Source organism: Zingiber officinale, chromosome 1A, assembly GCF_018446385.1.
Source record: "Zingiber officinale cultivar Zhangliang chromosome 1A, Zo_v1.1, whole genome shotgun sequence".
NCBI classification, from domain to species: Eukaryota; Viridiplantae; Streptophyta; class Magnoliopsida; order Zingiberales; family Zingiberaceae; genus Zingiber; species Zingiber officinale.
In genome coordinates, this window is record NC_055987.1 from 184,371,463 (window position 1) to 184,399,216 (window position 27,754).

Consider the following 27,754-nt stretch of genomic DNA (forward strand, 5'->3'; position numbering starts at 1 on the left):
AAAATAGAACATCTATAGTTTACTTCATATATATATATATATATATATATATATATATTCACCACTAAAGTAAGTTGGTGAAAATTTAAAATGTCTTTTTAAATTTTAAAGTATCATTTTATACATATATTTTTAAATCAATAAGATATGCCCATCTTATCGAACTACTAATAGAATCGATATAGCCTTGTATTTTGTATATGATTGAATATGTAAAGGCCCAAGGAAATGAGGGGTGGTAAGAAATAGGACGCTTCTCCCAACTAGGTTCGAAACTCATACAGTGTATGTATATGTATACATGTGACGTTCAAATAATTAGTGACGCTCGGACATCATATCAGGAATCATCTCATTTCTTAAATTTACTTAAGTCAGGCCGGACAGTATATCCTAAGATTAATTGACTCGTAAAATCTAAATACCTACTTTAAAAAAATGATTCTTAAATTTACTTAAAGCCAATTAGGTTCGAAACTCACACACCGTGTATATATGCATGTGATGTTTAAATAATTAGTGTCGCTCGGGCATCATATCATGAATCATCTCACTTCTTAAATTTACTTGAGTCAGGCCGGATAATATATCCTAAGATTAATTGACTCGTAAAATCCAAATACCTATTATAAAAAAATAATTCTTAAATTTATTTAAAGTCAGGCCCGACGGTATATCCTAAGATTAATTGGCTCTTAAAATCCAGATATCTGCTATAAAAAATGATTAAATAGGTCAAGAAATTTACTTAAATCTATATCCTAAGATTAATTAGCTCATAAAATCTAGATACCTACCTGTTATAAAAAATGATTAAATAGGTCAAGAACGGATTTAGTTTAAGTAGGGGGCAGCTCTTCAACATCAAAATATGTATTGTTCTAATGAACCCATGGTAAACATTTTGTCATATGCATTATTCTATAATACGAATTTAACGACGAAAAGGTGTTTGTGTCTTGAGGGATTTTGATAAAGTCATGCCCTTCACTGGAAGTTTCAATAGAACTAATATCACAATTAGTTACTAACACTAACAAAAAAAATTAGCTTATCTATAGAATTAATGTCGATGCTCATGCACTTGATTGTCAGCTCCTTAGTAGTTAATGAAATTCGGATAGAGGATAGAGGAGCGGGCATTTTGATGAAAATTTTTAAAGTCGAGCCTAAAATAAAAGTTATGTCCTCTCATTTGGAGCTAGTGATCAGAGTTTAAAGGATTGATCGAATGAAAAGCCTCAAATCTCACTGAGTTGTAATAGTGTAGATCGATATATCACCAAGCTTTCTTATAACAATATAATACAGTTTAAGATTCGATTCGAAGGAACAGATTAACACTTTATGCTTGCTATGAACTAAATTCTATAAATTATTACAATTTACGAATTCATTGAGCGCATGGATTACATCGCCGACGTGGATCCCTCCTCGGCCTTCTTCGTTCCCGACGTCTCACCGAGGTCAAGAACAACAGCGCCGGCTCGGACCGGCGGCGGCGGGTGGACGTCGGCGCGGCACGTGGGGCACGTGGAGTGCTTCTGCAGCCACGAGTCGACGCAGGGGGCGTGGAACACGTGCGTGCAGCCCGGCAGCGCCCGCACCATCTCCCCGTCCTGCAGCGCGCTCAGGCACACCACGCAGTCTGGCGCCGGCATCGGGAGGCCCCCGGCGGCGGCGCCATCGATGCCCCTGCGGTAGGGAAAGGAGGGGAGCGACGCGATGGCGGAGGAGTCGAGCCCGGTGGTCTTCGGCCTCCGGGGGCGAGCGCCGGCTACGGCGGGGGACGGGCGCCACCACTCGAGTAACGGGCGAGAGTAGTGGATGACGAGGTAGAGGACGAGGAAGACTCCGAAGGAGATGGCGACGATCTGGATCGAGGTATCCAGATTGGAGGAATCGTTCGGTCCTCTGCTTCGCCGTGGAGATGCCGCCGTCTTGTCTTTGGACGTGCTGACTTTCAACGTTTTTCTTAAAGACAGACAATTGAGCTGGACGTTGACTCTTCTGCCTCAACTACATCGTAATTAATAAAAGAGAAAGGTACGATAAAAAAAAATAAGTAATGTTTTTTAAAAAATAATTTAAGGAAAAAAAGTGTAAATGACAATTTATACCTTTAATTTGATCACAAGACGAAACTAAAATAAACTAGTTCCGTATGTGTTCGGATCCTCTGTCCCCTTTCGATCGGACAAATTAGATTATATCTCAAAGATGTTTTATACATCATGAGGATATTATACACATTTTAAGATATAATCTGGTCCGTCCGATCGGTAGGAAATATGGGGACAGAGAAATTTAAGGACAGAGAATCCAAACTGAGTTCCGTATATTACACTTTGTCCCATAACGTATAATATATATATAAAAAATCCTTTCATCATCTAATTACTTGATGATCGGATTATAAATTAATATTATAATTTATCTTCTTTTATATAATTTAAAAACTAATAGTGAATGATAAATATAATTATTTTTTATTATACTAATATAAGAAAAGTTAACAAATTAAAATGCTCATGTTTTCTTTGCCATATAACATTAAAGGAGTGAGTTTTTTTTTCCCAAAACACCGAGAGGAATAAATATCTTTAAATTAATTCTTGCACTTTCATCTACTGTTAATTAAAAAAACTCAAGAACACTTTGATTATTTTTTTTTTATTTAGAAGTTGGCATCAGTTAATTCAATTTTTATAAAAAAAATAATGAATTTTTATTTGTTCAATTTAATTTGATGGTCTAATATCAATTGATTGACTCATCACTAATAAAAAAATTAATTAATTCAGTAATCATTCGAATTAATTAATTTTATATTTGTTCGTATTTATTTTAATAACAAAATTGATGGATTCCATTTATCTAAAAAAGTTGGTTTAATCGGTTTTGTTCTATTTGATTTAATTGTCTATTTCGTATGTCACTTTCCAATATTTTGACAAGTATTTTGAGTGACGTTGAGCAGACTCATTTTCTATATAGTTCAAAAAAATGAGAAGATATGATGAAATAAATTTTATTTATTTTATTTTAAGGAAATATGACATTTAATAAATTTCAAAGTACAGTGAGTATTTTAAAAAATAAAAAACTTTAGGTACGTAAAATAATAAATTTCCAAAATTTCAATTCTTCAACTAATTTCATCAATAAATTCTTTTTTCCTCTTTCAAAATTAAACAATTAGTCAATGTTTATCTTCCCATGGAGAAAATAAAACAAAAAAACAAAAAAAAACTTTATTTGTCATCATCAATTTGGCCAATTAGGAAGCAATCAATATTCGTGAATTTCACTATCCCATAGCAACACAAGGATATAACCAATAAGTTCTTTGTAATTTAGTCTCATTTTTCCTCGATTACATAATTAATCCTATTATTAATTAGTGAGATAGTGATGTTTAATTAACCCACTCCCCTAAAAGTCTATTGAAATTAATGCGACTAGCTCCTAAGTTCCTAACCTATTATATGTATATTTCAATATAGGATGAAGAATGATGTGCATATTGTCCTAATTCAACATCAAAAGTTACATATTACCAAACCATCTAAAATAATTTTTTATTTATTTAAAACTTTAATAAAGTTAACATTATGTGATGCCTCATCAACTTTATTATGTCAGTTTAATTGGCTTGTTAGGATAGGTAAAGAGTTACCGGAGGAGTGAATAGCGTTGATCATTTTTTTGAATGAGAATACAATAAGAATAAGGAAGTAAATAGAATACCTTACTCTTGATCCCTTTTAATTACTTGGAAATACCTCTTGTTGAATCGGAAATGCAAGCAACACTTCGCTCCAGAATCACCCAAAACTAGTGTGAACAACTATCGCTTCAAATATTCACGAAATCCCTTTTTCTAAGGTAACTTAGACACCTTATAATCAATTGACTTGCCCCCAATCAATTTCCACATCAGCTTGACCGTTCAAACCCTATAGAACGACTCTTTTTCACTCATTCAATCGATTGGTGAGTCATACCAATCGATTCAATAACTCCTAATCGATTGCCCCTATATATTCAAAAGCTTTTTATTTTTGAGAGAAAACTGCCTAATTGATTGCCTAATCGATTTTTGAACTTTCTGTTCTCTCATGAAAAAGGTCTCAATTGACAATCGATTGGGGAAGGCTAAATCAATTGCCACAATCGATTAACCACCTTTCTGTGTTCGCAAAACACCATCCAATCGATTTTTCCCAATTTATTGGGTCATGCTGAATTGATTAACCTAATCGATTTAGCCTCTTTCTAAGTGGCAAAAGTGATTCGCTCGCCCCCAGCACCCCCGCGAACCGGTCCCTAGGCCAACACGAAGGAGGTAAATCATGGGTGTCTACTAGCCATTAGTGCAGGTGGTTAAGGCATGCGGGAAGACATGCTCGGGCACGTCAAGTTTTGACCCTAAAACCTAATGTGGCAACACCTCATGCTTCAACCATTGCATCGTCCTAGCGAATGATTTAACACCTTTCTGTGCTTTATGAAAAAGCATTACAATCAGTTATCCTAATCAATTAGACCAAAGCTAATTGATTGAGTCAATCGATTACCCAACCCTAAAACTCTAAACCCGAGTTGAGGGTTCCTTTGCCCCACCCTAAAGCATCCATGACTCGTTAGGGATTCTCATTACCTAGCATCCAGTTAACCTTAACTTATTAGGGCTTTCTCACCAAGTATCTGATCAACTTTTGACCCATTGGACTTTTCATCTTGTGCCAACTCTCGTTGGATTTTTGACTATCAAATGTCTGGTCAATATTTTGACCTAATTTTCCTTTTTCCTTGCCTAGTCCTGCTAGGACTTCTGCTGCCTAGTTTCCAACTAAGTCTTCACTGTCTAACCCTGCTAGTACTTCCATTGTCTAGTTCCCAACAAGGTTTTCACTATCTAGCTTCACTCACTAGATCTTCACTGTCTAACCCCGTTAGGACTCCCACTATCTAGTTTCACTCAACTGGTCTTCACTGCCTAGCTCCGCTAGGACTTCCACTGCCTAACTTCACTCATAAAGTATTCACTGCCTAGCCCCACTAGGATTTCTATTGTATATTTTCCAACTAGGTCTCACTACCTAGCTCCTCTAAGACTTCCACTGCCTAGCTTCATTTACTAGGTCTTCACCATTGCCTAACCTCTAGTTACGTCTTTTCCAGATAAGTATCCAGTTCTCATTTGACCTACTTGACTTCTCTCTCACATATTGGCAAACATCGAAACTCAAGCTCGAGTCAACTCGAGTTTACTCAAACTGGTCAACCTTCTCTCTCCTTATTTTTGATATTTACCTATATATTTAAGTTAGGCTAACCCATATTACCCCAACTCCCTTTTTCATTCTATGTCAAAGCATAAATGAGGATTTTCTAACTTGAACCCTATATTTTTTTTTCCCTTTTTGATACACATCAAGAACATTCTCCCCAAGATTCATTCTTTTATCATTCAAACTTCACAATGAAGATCTCATACCCTTCTATTTGTTGGAATGTATACTGAAAGCCTAAGCTTTGTAAACATTTATTATGAATAAAGAATCACATTTGGTCTAATTGTCTACATTTGTTTGTAGTTGTTCATTTAATTTATATTGTAGATAACATAGTATGTGATGTCACATACAGAAGATGATGTTATCAGTACCTTATAAATTATAAACAGTAGCTCACGACCAAAATGAAAAAGGAACAAACCATTAGAAGGTCGTAGTGTAATTAGGTATTAGTTTATCTTGACTATATAATTACACTAGTACACTCAGAGTGTATTGAGTAGGACCATTTGAGGTCGTTTCTTTTATACTGACTTTATAAAGGAACAAAGACCTCAGTTATTATGGAAGTGTGTGCTCTTAATCCTAATATAATAACAAGCACATATATTTGATATTTATTTCTTTAATTTATCAATGGGTGAGATTTAGTTCGTTGAATCAATAAACCCGATAAGTTGGGAAATGGTATTACTTATAGTGTGTGTTGTAGATTATAGAAGGAAACTGTGTCCTAGAGATACTAGGTTGATAATGTCCTCAAGAGGAGCTCATAAGGATTGTCATGTTAAACCCTGCAGGTGGACTTAGTCCGACATGATGATAAGGTTGAGTGGTACTACTCTTGGACTTAGATATTAATTAAATGAGTTGTCAGTAACTCACTTAATTAGTGGACATTCGATATCTTAAACACAGGGAGACTAACACACTCATAATAAGAAGGAGCCCAAAAATGTAATTTGGGATTGGTGCGGTAGTTCAATGATAGTTCTCTAGTGGAATGAATTATCATTGATAAAATTAAGTTGTGTGTTCGGGGCGAACACGGGATGCTTAATTTTATCGGGAGACCAAAACCAATTCCTCCTCTCGGTCCCTATCGTAGCCTCTTATTTATAGAGTTCTATACCCACCTATACCCACCTTCTATACCCACCCAATTGGGGCCGGCCAAGCTAGCTTGGGAACAAGCTAGGGCCGGCCTAGGTATAAATTTGGGTGGCCGGCTTGAACCCAAGCTAGTAGGGCCGGCCAAAATAAATTAAAAAGAAATTTAATTTTAATTTTTATTATTATGTGGAAGATATAATTTAAAGAGAATTAAAATTAAAATATCTCTTGTAAAAGATTTACAAAGATTAAAGAAAGAGATTAGATCTCTTTCCTTATTTGTAGATTGAGAGATGTTTTATTTTCTCTTTAAAATTATTCACATGTTAATAAAATTAAAATTATAGATATTTCCTTTTATTAACCATGAAGAGATTTTAAAGAGAAATTTTATTTTTTAAAATTTCCGGAAACAAATTAGGAAGTTTTAATTGTTGATTAAAACTTGTCCTCTTTTGTTTTCCAATGATGTGGCCGGCCACTTGAAATTGATTTGGGAAATTTTATTTTATTTCTCTCAATTAAATCAAGTCAAGGAAATTAAGGAAAATTTATTGTAATTAAATTTCCTAATTTGCCTAGACCAAGGAATATAAAAGAAGGGGTGAGGGTGCCTTCACAAGTGACAATCTCTATTGTTTTCTCTCCCTTTTTCCTTGGTGTTGTGGCCGGCTATTACCCTCTCCCTCTCTTCCTCTTGTGGTGGCCGAATACTTCATCTCTCTTGGAGTTCTTGTGGTGGCCGGATACTACTTGGAGAAGAAGAAGAAGAATGAGAGAAAGTTAGCATCTCTTGGAGCTTGGTTAGTATTTTGATTTTCTTCTTTGGTAAAGTTCTTCCTTTGTGGCCGAACCTTGCTTGGAGGAGAAGAAGGTGGTTGGTGGTTTCTCATCTTGGTAGATCGTTGCCCACACAACGTCCGAGGTTAGAAGAGGAATACGGTAGAAGATCAAGAGGTTTTTTCTACAAGGTATAATTAGTAATTTTTATTTCCGCATCATGCTAGTTATTTATGGAAATAATACCAAATACAAAAGGCTTATGATCTAGTATTTCGAATATGTTTTTCGATGTTGTGTTCTTTTGTTTTCTTTCTTTTCCTTGTGATTTGATTGTTCTCTTTGGTTAACCTAAAGTTATTTTAGGAAATTAAATATTAGCTTTCTATTAAAGGTTTTGTCTAGTCGGTGGTGGTTGCTCCCATATCCAAGAAGGCCATGTGCCTCGCCACGTCAGTACTGGGAACCTTTTATGGAAATTAATATTTAATGGAATTAATAACTTAAGGAGACTTGGGTCGAACGTGTTAAGTTCCGCAAGAGATCCAAGTCAAAACCTAAAAGAACAAATAGATTAAGTTTTGGATCAAACGTGTTAAATTCCGCAGGCGATCCAAAATTTAATTTAAAAGAACACATGGTAGCTAGGAAAAAGGTTCAGACCTTTGTACAAAATTTTTGTACAGTGAAACCTCTAGGTTTTCCGAGTAGCAACCAACACTATTGTCTCCAATCCTCATCCTTGAGCATCCATCTATCATCTTGCCTTTAAGGAGAACCTCTCCCTCATAGCATACTCCAACTTATATTATTGCACCAACAATGATTTAGAGTTCCTAATTCCTAAACCTTTAAAAGTTCTAAAATTTAAAGCCATGAGATTAAGAATTCACCCTTAAATATAAACCTCCTCTTTCACTTCACATTAGTCCTCCTTACTCATTCTTTTCTCATTTTTATCAAGAAAATTACTCTTAAATTAAGGTTTACCTAAACACTTCGGAGGGTTAGAGATAGTTAAATTGACTAAACATGGCTTAATGGACTGACATCAGACCATTTCAACTAAAAATAACCCTGCTAATCGATTGGTTTCAATTACTAATTGATTGCAGCTCATTTGAATCGATTGGCACCCATTACCAATCAATTACATCACATCCCAATCAATAGCAACAGTGCCTAATCGATTGGAGTTTCTAATTTTTTAATTCAAATTCAGATCCAATTTCAGAAACTCATAAATAATTCTATGATATCCAAAATATCATAAAATTTTGCGTAGATATTATTTATATCATATACTATTAGGGAAAATTACTTTCTATAAAATATATCATATTTTTAAAAAATAACATAAAATTGGAAACTATTGAAAAGTTAAATGTTTCACTATAACTTTGTGTCTAACTAATCAATAGTCAATCCTATCAACAAATAGACTTCACCAAGGTTTTCTAAGATGATTTTGAAATGATTTTCAAAATAAATTTTCAATCATGATCTTTGAGTTAAATGCACATGACTTATACATTAGCTTTCCCTATGATTGGATTTCACATAATCATTTGTTTTGATGAAATTAAAACTCAATTAGATGAATTAAATCAACATCTTGAGTCTTGTTCATCTTCCTAACATCTCACTTATATATATTTAATGTATTTCAATACACATACAAGTCAACTATATAGTCATTGTGAGATGTAAAATATATTTTCCATAAACTAAGGTATCATACATCTCTATCTAGACATTTTAACTTTGATCATCCTTCTTAGGATGTCAATTTATGTCATTGCAATTACAAGGAATTTAAAACAATGCATGATAATGATTATAACACACATCAAATACGATTTTTTTAAAAAAGAAAAACTATGATCACTAAATGATGTATGTATGACATTACATATAATATATATTTTTATAAAAATATGGATGCAAAGCATGATGTCATGGTATGTGATAGGACACACTAAACATGGAAATTATAACACAAAGAATTTTTCTAGATTTTCTATCTAAGTATTATGAATTAATCGCTAAGTCAAAATAAACCTAAGTTGTCCTCATCTCTTTAGAAAATCTGAAAGTCCCAAATTGGCATTCCTTTGAATCTTATACCATTTGTGTCAATTTAATCAAGCTCAATACTTCAAGAATTTTAATTGGCACAATTTTACTCTCTTCAAAGTAAAATTTTAACTTCTCATTTTCAAGGTGTCACAATACCTTAAAAAAAACCCTAAAGTGTCAACTTTACTATGTTATATTAACTACCATTTCAATTAGAATTGACACACTCTAAATACATCTAGTGCGTAGAGAACATACTCGTAGAAATCCAAAATCTATTGGTGTTCCTGAGATATTTTAGGTATTCACTAGGAATAACTTCCCTATAAATCTTTCTAATGATTTTCTTAGGCTTTTTAGAAACATTAGTCGTACTAGTCTCCTCAAAGTCAACTATAGGAATAGTCTCCCTTACAACCTTGACTTGACTTTTAGACCTAGGGTTAGTCTCATAATCATATGGAACTCTATGGTATGAGGGCACATTCTCCTTGGCTTTTAGTTTATATCCCATACCTCTCTTATCATTGAATGACTCTTGTCTTCCTAAACCTAGGTTTTGCTTCTTGGACTATTTTACGTTATTTGTCATTTTTTTTTTAAGTTCTCTCCGATTTCACAAGTCTTGACCTCAAGACTTAATTTTTCATCCTTAAATCCTTAAATTTGGATTTTTCATTATTTCATTGGATATTTTTCTTTTTAGGCATATATTTAATTTCCTTAAAGTTATTGCCTAAACTATTTTCTACCTTCCTGTACTTAGGTAAGGTAGTTCTAGCATGATAACTTATAATTTTTCTTAGAAGTATCATACTTCCTATTTTCATGATAAAAGCGCCAAAATTATAATAATTATTTTTTGCATACTTTTTATCATGATATGAATAAGTACCATTAACTAATGGTATCTTAGTTTTGCCCTTGGAAGATCCCATTGATTTAAGCTTCCTCCTTTGTTCTTGGTCGGAATCCTCGTCCTTGGACATTGATTCCGATAATGTCTCTTTTGATTGCAGAAGAACCATACTATATGCTCCTTGCTCTTTCATATCAATGTTCCGGTATTCTTTGATTTTTCCTTGACCTTGGATGTCATTTGAACCTTCTTCTACATCAAATTGGGATACTTGCTCTTATAGTGTCCTTTCTCCATACACTCAAAGCACAATATATGATCTTTATTTTAAACAATTGAAATTATTATACCTTTGTAATTTGTGCTCTCTTGACTTGTATAGGTAGAGCATTCCATGTCTTCATTAACTCTGGAAGTTGAGACTTTTTCTTGTTACGGTGTCAATGAGTTCTCCCCCTCTGTTGGTTTTTGACTGTTCGATGTGCAACGGAAGATGTGGAAAATAGATTAAACGTCTTTTAAAAATTTTTCAAAACAAAACAATTTTGTTTAGATCGAACAAGTGATCTTGTTTAATTATAAGAACTTTTATAAATTCTCTTATAATTTAACATACAAACATTATAATATTTTATTTACAATTCTCTAAAAAAAATTAGAATCATTACTTGAGTTCTTGTCTAAGATTTGCAGGTCGCCGAAGTTCTTTCAACTCCACAATCTTCCTCACCAATTCTTCGAATCAACCGATGGACAAAAGTGTAGGCTAACTCTCCTAACTTTTCTCACAAAAATTAACTATAGAATTTTTTACCAAAAATTCTCTTCCACTTCTAGGGAGAGAGATAGAGATATGTATTATATAGCACAGAAGGGAGGGAAAAGTATATATAAAAGTGGGAGAGAAAGAGGGGACATATATTATAAAGTCAGAGAGAAAAAAGGGGAACGTGTATTATATTTTGTGAGAATATTTATAATATTGTCAAATATTTGATTTCTCTCTTTTATATTTTATTTGTAATCAAATTACAAATAGAATACTTAAATATTTGATTTCTCTCTCATATATATTTTATTTGAAATCAAATTACAAATAGAATATCCAAACATTTGATTTCTCTCTTTTATATTTTATTTGTAATCAAATTACAAATAGAATATTCCCTTTAGTTAAAATAATAAACAATTTTATTAGTTAATAAATTTTGTGAGAATAAATAATTAATCAAATTAATTATTTAAGAGTATCGATCATGATTATACGAAGATGATTTGGGGACCATGGACCCATAATTCCAAGCTCCAATAAATTTAGATAAAATTAATTAAAGCTCTTTAATTAATTATCTAATTTATTAACTCCAAGATTATTCCACTAAAATCCGGAATTGCACTCTTGAGAATTATGGAACATATTTACTCAAAAGATTTGAACAGTCCATTGATATAATCATTACCTGTCGATCAACCCTTCGTTCATGGTTCACAAATAGAGTTGGGTGAAATTACCGTTTTACCTCTCTATTTGTATCTAAAACCTTAAGTACCATTGATTCACTAGTGAACAGTGAATTCATAATCTAATTATGAATTAGAGGGCTCAAACTATTCAGTGCTAGAATCAACACTCAAGAGAACCATTTTAGCATCCTTTTGGAAGTTATAGATTCCGTATCTATAAATCATATTCTCAGCTGAATGTATAACTGAGTCTCCAAAATGTAAGTGTTACACCTATTATTTAAAATAGGTTTTAACAAACAAATCAAGAGACCCGTTAATACAAACAAGGAGTGTATGACAACTCAGGATTTAGATTGATCTACATATGATCATCTTAGCGATGTTGATTCGAGTCTTTGTAACGATACTTAAACATAGACACTTAAATTACATCTGGTCCTTGTCCTATATAATCATATTATATAAAATACCTCTGCTTAGTGTCATTACACTGACTGTCTGGATAAGACTATCATATTCATAATGTCAGTAAACTCAATTTATGATTACCAATTAAAGATTCATACTTTAATTAATCATGGACATTTTAAATATATTATCTATGATTTTAATCCTATGTAACAATCTTATATACTAAAATCATAGTTACAACAATATATTATGGATTTTATATAGATATTCATTTTTATATAAGTAAGCATAAAACAATCAAACAATAAAATAAATGCTTCTTTTATTTAATTCAACAATTAATAATAAATATATGTTTTATGGGCATATTCCCAACACCCTCATCCCTTGAGGTGGATGCCTCTTCGATATCTTCATCGGATGTTAAGTACCTCTCGACCTCCGAATCCTCATATACTTGAAATAAAGAGTTTCCTTCTTTACCTTTTTCATTATTTTCCATTGAGGATGGATCTTTATGAAACCTGACCAATTTGCTACATAACTAACTTGCATCCTTGTAAGTACCTATCTTACATAAAATATTATTAGGTAATAAATTAACAGAAATTTTAATTACCTTATCGTTCATCTCGATTTTTTTAGTTGCTCCTCGATCCATTTCTTTTTCTTGAGGAGTCTTCCTTAACTATCAATTGTGAATTCAAATCCCTCGATTAAGATGGACCATTCTTCAATATTCATCATGAAGAAATTCTCAACCCTCGCATTCCATTGGTCTAATCCTCTCAATCAGAAGGGTAGAGGTGCTCGAATGTCATATCTGAATCCATCTCGAAAATCCATTAAATTTGAGCTCCCTTGATGATTAGTTCTTGACTTATTGAAAATAGGGATTCAACTTTCAACTTCTTCTTCCTCTAGTTCTTGCTTCTTCCGGCGTTTAGTCCGATAAAGAGCAGTTTTGTTCTAATACCATGTGTTAGGACATGTAGAGAGCTAGAGGGATGTGGGGATGAATAACTCTGATTGCTTCTTTGAACTTGATTGGCAGCAGAAAACTTGAAGCAATATCAATACCTTTTGTTTTACTTAGTATCCACCTCCTTGAGGTGACTAATCTAAGAGTTCACTCCTCACTCTCATAAATGCACTATGAAAACCTCCTTTTCAGAAGCAGAGAAGTCTCATACAAGCTCAAGCATGAGAATATAAAAAGAGAACATGAGAATACAACAAGAACAATGAAATAAATACAAATACAATGAATATCTTGCTTTTGATCTCTTGTTGCTCTATAATGCCTCTTGTTGAATCAAAAATGCAACAGCACTTTGCTCCGACAGAATGGCATCATGCCACAACCGTGCCAAAAATGCACGACCGTGTCACTCAAGCAGAGTAGGATCAAGCCTTGGTCGTGCCAAAAGGCACGACCGTGTCACTCAAGCAGAGCTGGACCAGGCCTTAGTCATGTCATTCCAACAGAACGACGTCATGCCATAACCATGCCAAAAGGCATGGTCATGTCACTCAAGCAGAGCAGGATCATGCCTAGGTCGTGCCAAAAGGCACGACCATACATGGTCGTGACACAGGTCGTGTGCAACCCGTGTTCTGCTATATAAAAGGTGACTTCTCCCACTTTTCAAAAGGAGGAAGGTTCTCTCTCTTAGGGGATCTATCTTGGTCTAGATCTATTTAGGGATGGCAACGAATCCGAGTTGGGGCGGGTTTGGCCAAACTCGGAACCCGCCCCGCCTCCCTTTGGACCCGCCCCACCCCTCCCCGTGACCCCGGCGGGGCGGGTCCAGGTTAGACCCACCATATTTAAAATATATTTATTTTAATATTAAAATATTATAAAATAAAATTTTAATTAAAATATTAAATATTAAATATAATAAAATTTGTAATTATATTAATAAATTATATATTTATTTTTATATATATGGGTTCGGGGCGAGTCCGGTTAAACCCAAGACCCGCCCCGGACCCGCCTTAGACCTGTTTAGGCGGGTTTAAACCCACCCCGCCAGGGCGGGTTTATTACGAGGTCGAGTTTGAACCCGCCTCATTGTCATCCCTAGATATATTCCTCTTCCACACTCCAATTGAAGATCCGAAGTTATTTTCATCATCTCCTTCAACTCCAGAAACAAAGGATTGGATCCAAAGATCACTCGACGTCTTTGATGAACTTCTTTCCCTCTCTTCTCTTTAGATTGGGTTTCAAGCTTATGATTTCAATGTCTTTGGATTCATTTCTCCCTATTATGGAGTAGATCTTCTTGTTTTAGGATTAGGGAATAGTTGTGATATGTGATTGATGTATACTCTTGGATTTGCCAATTTCTTTTCTATATGACATTTCTTATGTCTTGTATTCATTTGATCTTATGTGTGTATGGTGCATTTGTGCTTAAATATCATGTATAATTGAATAATTATATTGTTTTGTTCACCCCGTAGATGGGATGCTCTAGATCGTATGATCTGAGGGCCTAGTGGCAAGGGTAATCCTTTAACCGGACATCCTGGGTATCACCTTGAAAAGGAAAAATAATCCTGTACAAAGAAGGGTAGAATTAGACTTAATGGGTTATTTCTATATCCATACTATCAAGTGCTTAGTGTGTCCTTGTGGATGTATGATTGAGGAGCTCTAGTGACAAAAGTATCCTTTGAACCGGATATCATAGGAATCACTTTCATTCATTAGCATTGGATGTTAATAGGGATAGCACTCTGATATGACCACCGCAAGATAGTGTTGGTAATAAATTAAACTTCCAAATCGTTCATAGGGATAGAGGATGGGTAGTAGGAAATCCTTAGTACATTGATCAACATCACAATGAAATCGAGCTCCTAGAACGCTCACTTCAACCAAGTTCCTCAACCAACTTTCGACTCTTGCTCTCTCTCTCTTTCTCCTTGCTTTACTTCTCTCTACTTTAAGTGCATAGATTCCCAACTCACAATCATTTAGTTAATTCATTGTGTGAGTATCTAGTGCTTATATCTAGTCCTTGTAGGTTTGATATCTTTTATTATTTGATGACAATTGTGTACTTACAGATTGTACACATCACTTCACTCATTAGGACCTACCTTCACTCACTAGAGCTTTCACTGCTTAGTTTTACTCGCCAGTACTTCTCCTTACCTAACCTCCAGTTAGGACTAGTCAATCAGTAGACTTCTCACCTACCTAACTTGTGGTTAGGACTTACCCTTGCTAACCTCCAGTTAGAACTAGTCACTTAGTAAACTTCTCACTTGCTTAACTTCTAGTTAGGACTTATCCTTACTAGTCATCTACTCCTGACTAAACTTCTTTCTTCAAAAGATCAAGTCTTGTTTGAATCCAACATTAGTCAAACTAACCAGACTTAGGTACATTGTCAAATATCAAAATCCTAGAGGTTGATTGCACTCACAAGCACATTAGAAGAGTTATTTTCTACATTCGACGAGTCTAGATGTGTAGGCTCAAGAAATGAAGGGAAGTCAAGTCAGAATTTAACACTAAAAGCCAAGAATACCAAACTGGATTCGGAGTCATCCCTCGACGAAAATGAAGAAGCATATATGATAAAAAAGTTCAGTAAATTTTTTTAAAACTAACAACTTTGATTAAAAAAATAGGTAACAAAGCTACTTCAGAAGAAGAGAACAGTAAGGTGCTACAACTATAATGAAGAAAGGCATATAAAGAACAACTATCCCAGATTGAAGAATAAAGAAAAAGAAAAGGAGAAAGGGACAAGAAGATCCAAACAAAAGAACCTACAAGTAACATGGAGTGAGTTGTCATCAGAAAAGTCTGAAATGAATCAATAGACCGCGCTAACACTAATAGCTAGTCACCAAGAAAAAGACGACGAAACCACTTTTGGAGAGAACATCGATGAAGGGGGAGCATCTACCTAAGAGTCTGACATAGTAAGTGAGGTATGTAACCTTCCCTCCCACCAATTATATGTAATAAAAATGCTAAGTAAATCTTTATGTAAATTATGCACCAACTATGTGAATCTAAAAAGAATTAATATTAACTTAGAAAATAAAATAGAAAATGCATGCTTAAAGAAACAGTTTTATAAAGTTATGACCGAAAATGAAAAATTAAAAAATAAAATAGAAATATTAGAACAAAAAAAATCATACATGCTCAAATTTCTTACAAGCGCCAAAAAGGAAATGTAGATACAATGAGAGCTTAATTGGTATATTAGGAATCATATTATCAAATTGTAAAAATTGTAAGAAATAATATTCTGAGAAAATATTTAATTAATTCAGTAATTAATAATTTATTTTGGATACTAAAATCTTTTCTAGCCTATTAAATTGATTTTATGTACATGTCTGATACTTATTTAGTTAAAATTTTAAAAGCATTGGCTAAATTAATTGTCCATACACTTTATGTTTGATTTTTTTTTTAAATTTAAATTTTTCCGAGATGCACAAATAGGTTATTTGTTAGTTGAAAATTTTTAAAAAATTTTTAACCATTACATAATTTATTAGGAATATTTTACCAAAAAATAGAATTTCAAAATTGAAAATTTTTTAAGATTAATTTTTGAAAAAAATTATTTTTCCAAATATAATGGTTAGATTTTGAATGGTCATAAAAATTATCAAGATCTTCTCAAGCAAAAATCTATTTTTAAATATTTATTTTGCAAAACATCCAAAAAAATATTTTCCAACTATAATAAAAAAATAATTTTCCAATGGATTTTTTTTAAGATCAGTTTTATCATGTTTCATATTGACAAAAAATTTTAAAATTTTTAAAAGGTTAAAAAATAATTTTCAATTTTTTTTTAGAAAATATGATTTTTAATAGTAGAAATTTGTATATTTGAAAATAATTCTTTGAAAAATATATATAGGCTTGTTTACTATATGTACAACCTCTAGAAAATGTTTCATACTTTTTTTTATTTTTTTCTCATTTTGTTTACCCTAGGTTTGATGTAGTCAAAGAGAGAGAAGTTATGAGTACGAGGGATTAAATTAAGGGGAAGACTGATTACAAATTTATTATTACTGATTGAAAATTTATTATTTATTGTTTTATTATTTTATAAATTATTTAAAATTAATTATTATTTATTTATTCTAATCTTAACTCGGGTTGATGCACATCAAAAAGGGGAAGATTGTAAGTACCCTGAGTTAGTTTTGATATGATCAACTGAGTTAAATGAGGCCATGTTTATTTTATATCTTGTGTCTAAGTGTGGAGGGACTTAGGAACACATAAAGTCGAATGGAAGATGCAGCGAGCGAGAAAGATGGCACGGGAAGGGAGTTAATGGATTTAGTACATCCGAAGGACGAGAAGTCACGAAAGAATACATCGGTGGAGTGAGAAGGGCATGTATGGCGCATCTAGGGGATGAGAAGTCAGGGGAAGTTTACTCGAGGAGAAGGCCGGAGTTGGGTTCAGGTAAGCTCAACTCTAGACTGTTAGAGCATCACTCAAGCAAGCGAACGAAAAAAAATGATCAATGATCAAATTGACCATTCGGATGAACAGTACTCGAGATGCCTTAGATGGGATTGTAGGCACCCCGGGTATCCAATAGATAAGTTGTCGCAAAAGGAAACGGAGGTGTCTCAGTTGACTCGAGGTACCTCAGATAAACAGTAACAACGATGTCTCCAATTGACTTGAGACGCCTCTATTAAACAGTAGCCATTGAAAAGTCGTTGCTTTATGGATGAAACTACATCACATTGAGGTCGCCCTAGATGACATTAGTGGCACCTCCAAACCATATCAACAAAACTGTAACTTTGCCTAGAAGGGTATAAACAACAAAACTGTAACTTTGCCTAGAAGGGTATAAACAACAAAACTGTAACTTTGCCCAGAAGGGTATAAATAGCACCATAAAACTAGGAGTTCAAGGCACACACTTATTCTACATTTCATATTCATTTTCTGTACTTCGTTCTATTCTTTCAACGTTGTAAGAGGATACTCTGCTTTCATAAAAATGGTCTTAGTTGAGTTTTCATTGTCTTGGATAGCAACCTTCTCAGTTGTAAATCAAATAAATCCAGAGTCCCTTCTTACTTTATTGTTATGTTAATTATTTTTAATTAATTAGTGTGTCTTTGCTAAAGTAGAAAATAAGATAATTGTAAATTTTATTTGCAGGTTATTCGCCCCTCACTAGTCGACCCACCCGATCCAACAAGTGGTATCAAATATCGGGTGCCTAAGAAAAACTAACCACCAACTAAAGCAACAAGAGGACAGTCGAATCAAGCATTCACCAACCAAATTTTGAGAGTGAGTTCACACTTTCGAAGCGCTAGATGGAGGTATTTTTTAAAACTGATTTTGATATTCTTTTAACAATTAAATATGATTTTGAAACACCCAGGGATGAGAACAGAGAAGAAAAAAAAGAGCACCAATGTAACAAGTAGTAGACCGACTTCGTGTCCAACGGTAAAACAGAATTTCACCTACTAAGTGTACTACCACCTCAAGAAGTCAACCGGATCGACGCCTATAACTCTGCAAAGAACTCTGAGAGAAGTTCCTAGAGCTTCATGAAGTAACATCGAAGGTCAAGCTAGCAAGACAGAACAACTTCAAAAATTAACTAACGAACCTCTGGATGGAAAAGAGAGAGAATATAACTCAACTACACGCAAAAATCAAAAAGATTATCACTAGACTGACTAACTTCGGTTGATCATATCAACATTAATCCAAGGTATTTACACAACTATCACTTCAAATCTTTGCGAAATACTTTTCTAGGGTTACTTTGACACCTCCTAATCAATTGGCTTCTCAATCGATTGTCACGTCAGGCCAACCATTCAAAATATACACAACATCTCTTTTTTGTTCATCCAATCAATTGGTGAGTCATACAAATTAATTTGACAGCTTCTAATTGATTGCCATCGATTAGGTAATGTTGAATCAATTATCGTAATCAATTCACCACCTCTCTGTGTTAGCAAAACATCATCCAATCGATTTGCCCCAATCAACTAGGTTATGCTAAATCGATTAGCCTAATTGATTTAATACTTTTCTGTCCTTCACGAAAAAGCTTTCCAAACGATTAGTCTAATAGATTTGGCCAAGGCCAATCGACATCAATTGTCTAACCCTAAAACTCTAAACTCAGTTTAGGGTTCCTTTGCCCGACCCCAAAGTCATCAATGACTTGTTGGAATTTTCTATTACCTTGCATTCGGTCAACCTTGACATGTCAAGGCTTTTTCACCAAGTGTCCTGTCAACCTTTGAGCCACTTGTACTTTTCATCTTGTGCTAACTCCCGTTAGACTTCTGATCACCAAGTGTCCAGTCAACCTTTGACCCAATTGGAGTTTTTACTTGCCTAGCCCTACTAAGACTTCCACTACCTTGTTCCCAACTAGGTCTTCACTACCTACCTTCACTCACTAGGTCTTTACTACCTAGCTCCGCTAGGACTCCCACTGCCTAGCTTCACTCAACTAGTCTTCACTGCCTAGCCCCTCTAGCACTTCCACTATCTATTTTCACTCACTAGGTCTTCACTGTCTAGTCCCGCTAGGACTTCCATGTTAGTTAGAGCCCTAGAGCCAATCATTTGATGATTGTATGGACTCATGTATATCATATTCTTGTATATATATTAAGGCATTTGGTTTTGGTTATTATGCTTGTTTGTATTAGTGCCAAATAAAATAAGTATAGTAACGTCCTTGAGTAGAAGGTTCTTACCTATATCAATCGATTGGTTGAATCGATAGTGAGATGATATAGGGAACACTACTCTAAATCATTCATAGTCGAGTATTAACATTCAGGGACAATGTTAATACAATAAGACTAGCATGTAGGTCAGCTCGATGACTTGATCTCACAAGTCATGGATATAGAGATATCAAGTTGACACATGGGTATGCATTAGAGAATGTATACTGAATGACCCGCCATGAGAAAGTATCATGGATCGTTATATGAGTGTCATATACTTTCTCATGTGGCTATTAGTATGACTATTAGTCCTTTGACCTGAAGTCACCATGGATCCCTACATAAGGAGTTATGTACTTTGGTTTCGTCAAACGTCACCCGTAACAGGGTGGACTATAAAGGCGATTACTGGGTATGTAACAAATTATGCAGAGGGATGTGAATGATGTAGATGGGATCTATCCCTCCCATATGACGGGAGCGACATCAGTATTCTTGATAGAGTTAGACCACGAAGTGCATGGCCATGCCCAAATGAGTCAACATTAGATGTTGAGCTCATTTGATCGAGTGAGTCTACTTGGAGTTCAAGATTTAGATTGATTAGAGGGTGACACGGTCTATGCCTCACATTGATCAATCTAGATGTTAAGGATAGAAGGACAATGTCACATATTGTGAGGAGTCACAATTAGTAGTCACAAGGTGATGTTAGATCTCGACATTTCTTGTAACTTGGGTAGCAATGATGTATTGCTAGATGCCGCTCATTGCTTATGTTTCTAAAGGAGTTTAGAAACATTGCCAACGTTACAAGAACCTATTGGGTCACACACAAAGAACAAGTGGATGGAGATTAGGTTCATATGATGAACCAATTGGATTAGGTTCATGTGATGAACCAATTGGATCAGGTTCATGTGATGAACCAAATTGGATTAAGAGTAATCCAAATTGGGCTAATTGAGTTGGACTCAAGTTGATTCATATGTTCAATGAGTCTAATTTGGATTATGACTCATTGAATCAATTTAATTAAATGAATTAGATTCATTATATTAAGTTGGCTTGAATCAAATGGTTAGATTAGATCAACCATGAGAGAGATTTGATCAAGTTTGACTTGATTTGAGAAGGAAGATCAAAGGTCAATTTTGACTTGACCATTTGCCACCTCATTTGTGAGTTGGCATAAGGTGGACCATTGATGATGCTCCACATCATCATGGTTGCACATGTGTGTGCCACCTCATGGAGGTTACAAATCTCCTCTTTAATGGCCACATTAAATGGGAAGGGGGTTACACACACATGAAGGAGAGTGAATGCAATTCATTCTCATTGATTCCATCTTCTTCCTCCTTAGCTCTCTCTTGCTTTTTCCTCTTTTTGGTCGTGGGTTCCAAGAAGGGAGAGAAGGTGGTTGAGTTGTATTCCAAGAGAAGAAAGAAAGGGTGAAGGTCACAAAAGAGGAGACTACTTCTTGAGTGTAAGAGTTTCCTTTCTTCTTTCTTTTTCCCTCCATTTAAATCCTATCCGAGAGCTCTAGAAAGTGCTAGCACACTTGGAGTTCTCTTCTCCATCCTTGAGTGTGAGAGACACTCCTTGTTCGTGTGGATATCATTAGAGGAGTGTCTACGTTGACACTCTCAAGATCCGGCGCCTTTGAACGAGCGGGATTACGAAAGGGCACGCATCGAAGGTATAAATTTCTTAACATGTAGATCTAGGAGTAGATCTAAAGATTTCTAAACTCGTATTTGGTTTTTCGAAATTTTTACCTTGCACGGATCCATGGCTATGAGTGATTCGGGGTTTCCGCGACGCGAAAAGCGGTTTTCGCGGCCTGAAGATCCCAACATTCCATTGCCTAGTTTCCAACTAGGTCTTCTACCTAATCCTATTAGGACTTCAACTGCTTAGCTTCACTCAGTAAGTGTTTACTGTTGTTTAACCTCTTGTTAGAACTATCTCAGACAAGTATTCGGTTCTCTCTTGATTTACTTGACTTCTCTCTTACATATTGTTAAATATTGAAACTCAAGGTTGAGTCAATTCGAATTTAGTTAAACAGGTCAACTTTTAATCTGAGAACGATTACACCAACAACTCACACTAAATGAATTTTGATGGATTGAAATAATATTGAGAATCTCATGTGATAGTAAGTTATTACTTAGTTATTATGTAATTAATTTTTTTTTGTTGATGGAATTGAAGTTTACATTTACTGATAATAAGTTATTTTTTAGAGATTTTTGCATGATTAATAGTATTTTTTTTAGCCAATTATTTTTTAGATTTATTTTTAATATTTGGTGGTGTCTTTTTCCCTTACATTCTTCTCTAGAAGCTATGTTCACTTTCTAAGTTTTAAGGGCATCTTCAATCGTTAAAGCTTTGAATGAGCTTTTTTTATAATTCTAACATGCCAAATCAATATTATAAAAACTCATTGAAACATTCCTAATCGTTAAACCTTTGAGTGAGCTTTTTTTTGTAATTCTCTCCACATGTAGTTGCATGACTCCATGCATATTACATCAACTTCAATACAAATCTACTATTCTCTCCACAATTAAAAAAAAAAAACTTGCATACAATTTTTTCATTTAATATCTTTATATAATTTTCATTTGATATTTTAATTAATTATAATCTTTAATTTAATTTATTTATAATTAACAATTAATTCATTTATAATTTTTAATTTAATATAATTTATCATTTTATTTAATATTTAATTATTTTATAAATTTAATTTAATTATAATCATTTGTATATTTTTTAACTTATCTCAAATATATTTATTTTTAAAAGAAAAAAGATATAATTTTAATTATTACTAATTATTTATAAATTGAAATATTTTAATTAGCTCATCAAATAATTTATTTTTAAATTATTTAAAAATGATCAATCGTGTACATTAATTATTGGCTCCACCTTCAAAAGAAAAAACATGTTTAAAAACTTAAATCTATTCTTGAATTAAAAATCCGAAACCTCACCTACACAATCATAAAAACTTTTTTAATGAGATTTTTAAATTTTACAAATATTTGACAAAACTTGCATTGAAAATCCTCTAAGGGTGCGTTTGGTTCGGGGTTATTCTTGATAGCCTTGGTTATCCATCCAAGGTTATCAACAAAAACCTTGTTTGGTTTAGGTATTCGATGATTCCCAAGTAATGTTCCATGCCCGACACGTCAGCAAAAGGGTCATGCAGCCCGGAATCGGAAAACCTCAGAAAACTAAGATTTTTGTTGATTCCGGGGTTAACGAATTTTTTTTACCAAAAATACCCTTCGATAAGAAAAAACATGAAAAAAAAAGAAAAAATGTAAAAAAATATTTTAAAATGAAAAAAAATAAAAAAATGTTTTAAAAAATTTAAAATTTTAATTTTTTAAAAAATAAATAATTTAAAAAATAAAAAAATTAAAATTTTAAAAATAAAAAATAAAAATTTTAAAAATGTTAAAAAAATTTTAAAAAAATTATAAAAATTTTAAAATTTTAAAAAATTTAAAATAATTATAAAAATTTTAAAAAAAAAATAAAATTAAAAATAAAATAAATAAATAAAAATTTAAATTTAAAAAATGTAAAAAAATATAAATATAAATAATATAAAAATATAAAAACATAAAAAAATAAAAAAAACACATAAAAAAGTAAAAAAATATACAGGAAAAAGAAAAGTAAAAAAACATTAAAAAATAAATAAATAAATAATAATAATGATAATAAATAATAATAATAATATTATTATTATTATTATTATTATTATGTATAGTTAGTTTTATAACTGAGGGTAATACGGTAAAATATTAAACTAGGGTATTCATTAAAACCTTCAAACAAACAAGTTTTTGTTGCATTACCTAAGTTGAAACAAACAACATTTGGTTATGTTTTATTCCCTATAACCTTGGTTATGTGATTACCTGGTAATCACATAACCAAGGTTATAAATGATGACTTGAACCAAACACACCCTAAGAGTCTATGGCCTCAGAAGAAAAGAACATCCGGATTAGTCGGTGATCCGGCGGTAAGAACAGGGGACCCCCGCTCTAGGGAGTCAACGCCACGTGGAAGTCAAAGGGCCAGGTGCCCGACCGGAGATGGGTGGGTCGAACGCCCGGCCGGCTGACCGGGGTCTAACTGATGGCAAAGGGCGCCCCAGCAGGAAGCTGGGCCCCGACGCTCATGTTACAGGATCGTAGGGCCGAGCGGAGGACACGCTCGGCCGAAAAATGAGGAAACATACTGCTAACAGTCTCCACAAAGCACATCACCGAGAATCTTCCAAGTACACCACTATATGCACCCGGCCGGAGCGCAGGCCGGCCGGCCGGACGACCGGCCAGAAGCAAAGGGGAAAAGGACAAGGGACATCTTTTCCTGACAGCGGGCATGTTCCACGTTTAGGCCATACTCCAAATCTTATGACAGGGGATTTGGTGTCGTCTGTGGGAACGCTCCTGCATCCGATCGGAAGCAATGGACGAGGCTGGACGACCGCACACGGTGATGCTCTCCACGAAGGAGCTCGACGCTCTAATCAAGGCAAGAGCAGCTAAGCTCGTGGAGCAACAGAGAGAGAATGCGCAAGCCGAGCGGCTGAAGCAACAAACAACGTCAGCATCAGGTGGCCGAGCGGAGGCAATGATCCCCGAGCGGAGGCAATGATCCCCGAGCGGACACCTCCCCCGAGACAATGATCTAACCGGCATTCAAGGGGGAGCACCGTCGAGCGGATGAAGATGGATTGGGACTTGGATCAACCATGAAGCGCAAATTATCTCCAGCCTTTCCGGGGCAGGGTGAAAGCTGCACCAATATAATGTGTGCTGTATATTTTCTGTTTGGCTGTATATTTGAAATGCAGGAAGCAAAATGTTAAAACGCAATTGGCATTATCTGCCGAGCGACCTATCTCCATGATGTATAAGATCTGAGGCACCGACTCAATGTCGAAGACCCCGGGCCGATCGGCCGGGCGTAAAAATTATCCGAGCCAAGTCATCGAAGACGAAGACCCCTCGCCGCTCGGTAGGGCGTATGTCATCAGTGTTAAAATTAGCCTTAAAGGCCGTCGAGCTCCGACGTTAAAAATCGAGAGACGAGTCGGCGTCTATAAACCCCCCGAGCGGAAGACCGTCGAGCTCCAACGTTAAAAATTGAGAGACGAGCCGGCGTTTATAAATCATCCGAGCGGAAGACCGTCGAGCTCCGACGTTAAATATCGAGAGACGAGTCGGCGTCTATAAACCCTCCGAGCGGAAAACCGTCGAGCTCCGACATTAAAAATCGAGAAACGAGCCGGAGTCTATAAACCTTCCGAGCGGAAGACCGTCGAGCTCCGACGTTAAATATCGAGAGACGAGCCGGCGTCTATAAATCATCCGAGCGGAAGACCGTCGAGCTCCGACGTTAAATATCGAGAGACGAGTCGGTGTCTATAAATCATCCGAGCGGAAGACCGTCGAGCTCCGACGTTAAATATCGAGAGACGAGCCGGCGTCTATAAATCATCCGAGCGGAAGACCGTCGAGCTCCGACGTTAAATATCGAGAGAGGCGTCTATAAACCCTCCGGCGGAAGACCGTCGAGCTCCGACGTTAAAAATCGAGACGAGCCGGCGTCTAAAATCATCCGAAGCGGAAGACCGTCGAGCTCCGACGTTAAATATCGAGAGACGAGCCGCCTATAAACCCTCCGAGCGGAAGACCGCCGAGCCCGACGTTAAAATCGAGAGACGAGCCGGCGTTAACCTTCCGAGCGGAAGACCGTCGAGCTCCGACGTTAAAAATCGAGAGCCGGCGTCTATAAACCTTCCGAGCGGAAGACCGCCGAGCTCCGACTTTAAATATCGAGAGAGCCGTCTATAAACCTTCCGAGCGGAAGACCGTCGAGCTCCGACGTTAAATATCGAGAGACGAGCCGGCGTCTATAAATCATCCGAGCGGAAGACCGTCGAGCTCCGACGTTAAATATCGAGAGATGAGCCGGCGTCTATAAATCATCCGAGCGGAAGACCGTCGAGCTCCGACGTTAAATATCGAGAGACGAGCCGGCGTCTATAAATCATCCGAGCGGAAGACCGTCGAGCTCCGACGTTAAATATCGAGAGACGAGCCGGCGTCTATAAATCATCCGAGCGGAAGACCGTCAAGCTCCGACGTTAAATATCGAGAGACGAGCCGGCGTCTATAAATCATCCGAGCGGAAGACCGTCGAGCTCCGACGTTAAATATCGAGAGATAAGCCGGCGTCTATAAATCATCCGAGCGAAAGACCGTCGAGCTCCGACGTTAAATATCGAGAGACGAGCCGGCGTCTATAAATCATCCGAGCGGAAGACCGTCGAGCTCCGACGATAAATATCGAGAGACGAGCCGACGTCTATAAATCATCCGAGCGGATGAGGCCAATAAAAAGGATGCAATTGCCCAAGAAACTCGCCGTCAATATCGTTCGATCGTCTCTATGTTCCTCTCGGCCCAGTACCCAAAGGTACTTCATCGGTGTCTAGCGAGCGATCTCTGCTATCGAAGCAGAATGTTACATATTGGAAATATTACATATTTAGCCGAGCGGAAGGGCAACGCCAAATGTCTTTTCGAATACCAGAGATGTGATAATAGGCGAGCGGACAACACACATTAACTAGCAAAAGGACAAAGTACGCGAAAGGGAAATGTTGCATTAAAATTAAAACTTTAGGCCAAGCGGCCTAAGTACAAAAAAGGATCATTTTTTGGCCTAGCGGCCTAACTACATATACAGACGTCTACTCAATGTAATCATAAAGGTCTTTGGGGATGTTGTCCAGGAGTGCCACTTGATCGTCGGCCGGAATAGTAGTGGACTCCGGAAGAAGACCCTTAGACTTCAGATAAGTGGTGGTGGCGGTCATAGCCAAGTCGAAGACTGTGTACATCCGCTCGCAGATTTTTTCAGAGAATTCAGGCGAGCGGATGTAGCTCTGTCTTAGGGCAGCGACCCGACTCGGCTCGGTCTCTTAATATTCTTTGAGGGTCGCCTAGGAGGCAGTAAGGGAATCCTGCAGATTCTGAAGTTTCTCCGCGTCGGCCGAGCGGCCCGCCTTCTCTCTATTAAGCTGCTATGTCAGCTCCTTTACCTTCAGCTCCAGGCCCCGAGCCTCCACGTTCTTCTTCTCCAAATCGGAAATGGTCGTGTTTTTCCGAGTGGTGGCCAAGGTTATTTTTGTGTCGAGTGACTTGACTTGTCGCTCGGACTCGGCCAAGGCATGGGCTTGATCGGCCGTCTTTTTCTGCTCGGCCGCCAACAAATCTTAAGCTTTCTTCAGCTCCTTTTGTAGCTCGGCATACGAGGGGCCGTGAGAGCCGGACGGGCCGCAAACTGCCTTCAGTTGTCTTAATTCCTCGTCCACCATCGCCAGGCGGTTGGAGACAGCTATCTCTTCCACCCATCTCTGGCGAGAGAATTATAAGTTGTTAGTGTCCGAACGGAGATAAGGCATACCAAACACTGTTTTAACTTACCCCCGTGGCCTCCTGCATATGGCTATTGGCCAAATTTCGAAGGGGGATCAGCGCGACGCGCGCCCGAGTGTCAGCGCACATCTCGACTAGGGGCCCCTTCAAGGTGATGGTGTGCTCGGGCACAGTTGGACTATCGGCCTCTGGCAGCAGCTCTTCAGTCGGGAGATGAAGAGAGACTCGTACAGTGCGGCCATTGCTGGGGGTCGTCCGACCGGCGGTCGAAAGAGGATCAGAAGCCGGCGCCGAAAACTGAGAATGAATGGTTGAGCGCTTGACTGGTTGACGAGCGGGCGGAAGGGTGCTGACCGGAATAGCTTCAATAGGAGCCTCCGGCTTGTCCCATTCCGAAGGCGTCCGATCAGACGAAATAGCCTCGATTTCTGGCGCCTTGCTGCGAGCATGTGCAGTAGCTCGGGCAGACGGTTGAACGGCAGAGGTAGCCGAGCGGAGTGGAGTTTCCA

The 27,754-nt window shown here is 36.3% G+C and overlaps 1 protein-coding gene across 1 annotated transcript; it reads right to left on the minus strand.

Annotated features, from left to right (window-relative positions):
• Positions 1–1,271: 1,271 nt before the first annotated feature.
• Positions 1,272–27,184, minus strand: LOC122007891 (RING-H2 finger protein ATL40-like). Its single transcript, XM_042563430.1, has 2 exons — positions 27,120–27,184; positions 1,272–2,010 (listed from the first exon to the last, which is right to left on the minus strand). Exons 1-2 carry the CDS (start codon positions 27,182–27,184, stop codon positions 1,410–1,412), a joined length of 666 nt encoding a protein of 221 aa, XP_042419364.1. The 3' UTR covers positions 1,272–1,409.
• Positions 27,185–27,754: the final 570 nt, after the last annotated feature.